Source organism: Triticum aestivum, chromosome 7A (genome assembly GCF_018294505.1).
Source record: "Triticum aestivum cultivar Chinese Spring chromosome 7A, IWGSC CS RefSeq v2.1, whole genome shotgun sequence".
Classification (NCBI taxonomy): Eukaryota; Viridiplantae; Streptophyta; class Magnoliopsida; order Poales; family Poaceae; genus Triticum; species Triticum aestivum.
The window spans coordinates 676075738-676080100 of NC_057812.1; the positions used below are offsets into that span (position 1 = coordinate 676075738).

General features: G+C 52.6%; 1 protein-coding gene across 1 annotated transcript; it reads right to left on the reverse strand.

Annotated features, from left to right (window-relative positions):
• Positions 1-207: 207 nt before the first annotated feature.
• LOC123154609 (uncharacterized) lies at positions 208-1122 on the reverse strand. Its single transcript, XM_044573292.1, has one exon. It carries the CDS (start codon positions 1048-1050, stop codon positions 406-408), a length of 645 nt encoding a protein of 214 aa, XP_044429227.1. The 5' UTR covers positions 1051-1122; the 3' UTR covers positions 208-405.
• Between the last annotated feature and the right edge of the window lie 3241 nt (positions 1123-4363).

The following is a 4363-nucleotide window of genomic DNA, read 5'->3' on the forward strand; positions in this document are numbered from 1 at the left end:
CCGTACCGCCGGCGGGGCCCACGTCCTCCTCCGCCGGCCAATCGATGCCGTCGGCAACGTAGCCCACGCCGTGGCCGCGAGACCTTGCTTGTAAAACAATCCATCCATCCACCCACCGATCACTTCCCATCACTTTGACAGATGCAAGCGATCCATCGGTTTCTCCCATTAATGCGCATCATAATCCGCACGAGCGACGCGCGAGAGTGACAAAATCACAGGCAAAATCCAAATATCCGTTCAAATATTTACATATAGCGCTCCATGTGATGGATGAACTACCCTGAACAGTGAACAAACAAGCCAAGAAATTCAAACAGAAGCTCGATCGGACGCCAATTCTTCTCCGCGTTTCTAAAATCTTTCACTCCGTGCATGCAACTTAGTTAATAATCACTTGATCGATCAAGCAAAGTAGCCATTGGCGCTGTTGTGAGCGGCGCGCGCCCCGGGCATCTGCGCCGCCTGCATGCTCTGGAGGAGCATCCGGTCCTCCGCGGCGCCGAGCCCGTGCGCGAACGCGTCGCCGCCGGAGAGGGAGTGCTGCAGGTGGCTGCCGCCGTAGCCGAATGCCGCGCCGGTGTACTGCTGCCGCTGGTGGAGGTGGTGGTGGTCGAAGGACAGGGCGGCCGCCGGCTGCTGCTGCTGCTGCGGCGGCGGCGGCGCGAAGCCGTAGCCGGATGCCCCGCCGAAGCTGATGACCGGCGTGCCGGAGAACGGGCCGGCGGGGGCGGAGGGGATGCCGGTGAACTGCTGCACCATGGCGCGGAAGTTGCTGGCGTCCGTGTTGAGCAGCGTCACGGGCGCCCGGCGCGACGCCCGGGCCCGCTTCCTCGCCGCCGGCTTGCCCGCCACCTGCGGGCCCAGGGCCCCGCCCGCCGCCCGGGACGGGCTCCCGTCGCCGGACCCCGCCGACGCCGGGCTCGTCGGCGTCGCGGAGGCGGCGACGATCGTCGAGTCCGCCGCGGCGCCGCCCAGGCTGGGCGTGTCGTAGCGGTAGAGGTCGTTGGTCCAGTTGGCGAAGCTCGAGCCAGTGTCACTCATCGCCATGGCAGCGTGTCAGCCGGCCGGAGGGGAGCGCTCTGCTCTGCTTTGCTTTGCTCAGCTCAGCTCTTCTTGCGTCTTTGGGAGCTACTAGGAGGAGCTCGAGACCGGCGGAGCGGCGTCCGATTTATAGCGCAACGGAGCGCCACAGCGTCCACCAGCCGTCGGATCGACAAGGACGCGGGACGGACGGCCAGGATCGTCCGGCGCGTCGCGGTCTCGAAGGTGGCTCGTCTGACCGGCCCCGTGAGACGCTTTCCACCTTCCGGGAAGCGTCGTTGATCCGTCGTCCCTGCTAGGTCGCGGCCCACCAACCTGTGGACCCGCGTGCGCCACGTGCGCGCGTGCGCGCCCGGCTGGGCCCGGCCCCGGGGCCACTTCGCCGGAGCGCCGCCGCGCCGGAGGTCGAGATCGACGGAACTTTTTTGTACTTTGCCCGGAACGATCGGAGGAACCTTCGGCGGAAACTGGGAAGGGGAACGGACAACGGATGGAGACGGCCGGCGAGACGAATCCGTTTTGGGTGGAGGGAAGAGCCCACGTGAATTCCGGCACGTGCGCCATTTTACCTTGGGAAGAGACGGATGGATCACTGTCAGTATCCACCTCGGAGACCGTGGTCACGTCGCGTTCAGGTTGGGCCGTTCAGCTATCTCAGAGAATGACCTGCCGGAGAATCATGTAAAAAACCATCTGTCTGTTTTTCCCTTTAAAAAAAAATAGTAACAACCCACTACAAAATCACTCATCGTTTCATCATGCATGTTGTTTCAGTGGAGACAAAATTACCCCCACTCTGATCTGATGCATATAGCCAAACGATTACAACCACTCATTACAGTTACACCCAAGACATGATTTAGCCTCTTGTACTCCCTCCGTCACTAGTATAGTGTCAGAATTGTTCTTATATTATGAGATAGAGGGAGTAAAAAAGTGATGAAACACATACCTAAATGGCGGGCAACCTATTACATGCACATCACCCAAACTAGGGATACAAAATTTCTGGTAATAACTCCATCAGCTCCTCATGCATGTTTTGTCCATTGTGGTACAACCCATGTTTGCAACCAATTGATACACAAGAACAACACTTGCACGCATCTGGTGGAATTTATCGACAAAGCATTTATTCCGCACAATTGATTGTTATATCCGTCCACAAAATACACTTACAAAGTAGGCATTTGGTTTTATCATCTAAATCTTGAATGCCCAGCCCTCTATGGTCTATTGGAGAACAATAAGATACTCCATTTTTGGTAGTCAATGTTTCTTTCTGTGTTGGTCAGACTACCAAAAGAAATGCAGCCGGTAAGAATCTTTTCTTGTTTGTCAAAGACAACGTCGTCATTACGACCCAACCAAATGAAAACACCGCTGCTACCCAACAAATACGAGAGACCGGAGAGACTTATCCACCCCCGCGAAGCCATGAGCCAAACAATGTGTCACATACTTTGAGGTGGAGGTTTTCGAGTTAAGGAGCATCACTCCTAACTTTCATTTATGAAAATGTTAACACACACAACCGGGCTCAGGTTTAACACATTTGAGGAAAGAATTCCACGGCCAGTTCTAGTATCCAAATTGAGAGAGACCAATGGATTCCACGAGGCGAAGGCCTAAAAACTGCGCATTTCATAAGCCGCTCCAGACTAAGATGGGTCAACCAACTAATGCTTTCGGACACAAAGGAATGGAACATCGACCTCATAAGGAGAATTTTTCATGCTTTTGATGCAGACGAAATCTGCAAAATCCGAATCCCCTCTGCTCAAGTAGAGGATTGTGTGGCTTGGCACTATGAAAAGTCTGGTGTCTTTACTGTCAGGAGCGCCTACAAATTTGGCGTCACTCTAAGTAGAAATGGAAGGGAGGCTCCCTCTAGCTCGTCGAGTGAACCCGGGAACAGAAGCATTTGGGATGTCATATGGAAAGCAAACATTCCAGAGAAAACAAAAAATTTTGGGTGGAGAGTGGCGACCCAAACTTTGGCAACAAATCACAACACCTTCAGAAGGACCATTGTGAAGGAAGATATATGTGATTTATGTGGAATGGAAAGTGAAGATGAGTTCCATGCGGTTGTCTCATGCACAAGAAGCAGGGCGTTGAGAGCTGCCATGAGAGTTAAATGGGACATCCCCAAGGAAGTTGAGTTCAGACGAACGGGAGAGGATTGGCTTCAGAACCTCCTTCTGTCACAATCAGCTAGAATCAGAAGCAATATCCTGTTAATACTGTGGAAAGCCTGGAGCCTCAGGAACAACACCATCCATGGGGATGGGAAGGATACTGTCACGGGAGCAGTGCATCAACTACTCAGACTGGGCGAAGATTTGCTAGCGGCTGAACAGGCAGCTAATATGCCTCATAGCAAGCAAGCAACCACACTTTTTGATCAGAGCACACCCAAGCCTGCACCCCTGAAAAATAATCGCTGGTTAGCTCCTGCAATTGGGTATGTAAAAATCAATTGTGATGCGGCCTTTCTTGAAGATTCAGGGGATACTTGGGGAGGAGCAGTAGCCCGAGATCATCGGGGTTCTGTCCTCTTGTCTGTCGGACGCCGGCTGAACCAGTGCAGCTCGGTAGAAGAGGCAGAGGCAGCTGCTGTACTGATGGGAATGTCTGAACTGTCGAACGTTTATGGGGGACCTATAATCCTGGAGGTGGATTGCGCTGCAGTGGGCCGGAATTTGCTCTCGGAGGATTCCTGCAAGTCGTCTTGCTGTGCAACCATAGCTGACATAAAGGAAACCTCAAATGCCTTCCAAAGATTTGAGATCAGGGTGACTAACAGAGCTCAGAACGAGCTGGCTCACCAGATTGCTGCCACAACAAGGGCATCAGGTGATCACAAAGTGGTGGCAGGCGTGCATGATGCAGTAAGGCAACAGATGGTTGAGGAGTATATTACTACCATCGCATAGTGTATGCATGGTTCTAAAAAAAACAACAATTGCATATCATTTCTAACACCTATTGAAGCCTAGGTGAAGTTTGCACCAAGTCCGAGATATCTACTGAATGACCGGATGTAATCGGGTCATTTTATCTTCCCACGACCGAACAGACTCTCCATCATCTACTCAACATGCCAAAGGAAGGTCCCATTGGCCCTCATAAGACCCTTCCTAAAATGGGAGTCCACCGGTTTGACTATGACTGAAGGTAGCGTGGTATGCCGACTTAGTATTTATTCCACATAAGTGATTGCTATATCCCGTCCTCACTCAGTTGTTTAAAAACCACTTACAAACTAGGCATTTGTTTTTATCATCTAAATCTTGAATGCCAAACCCTCTATGGT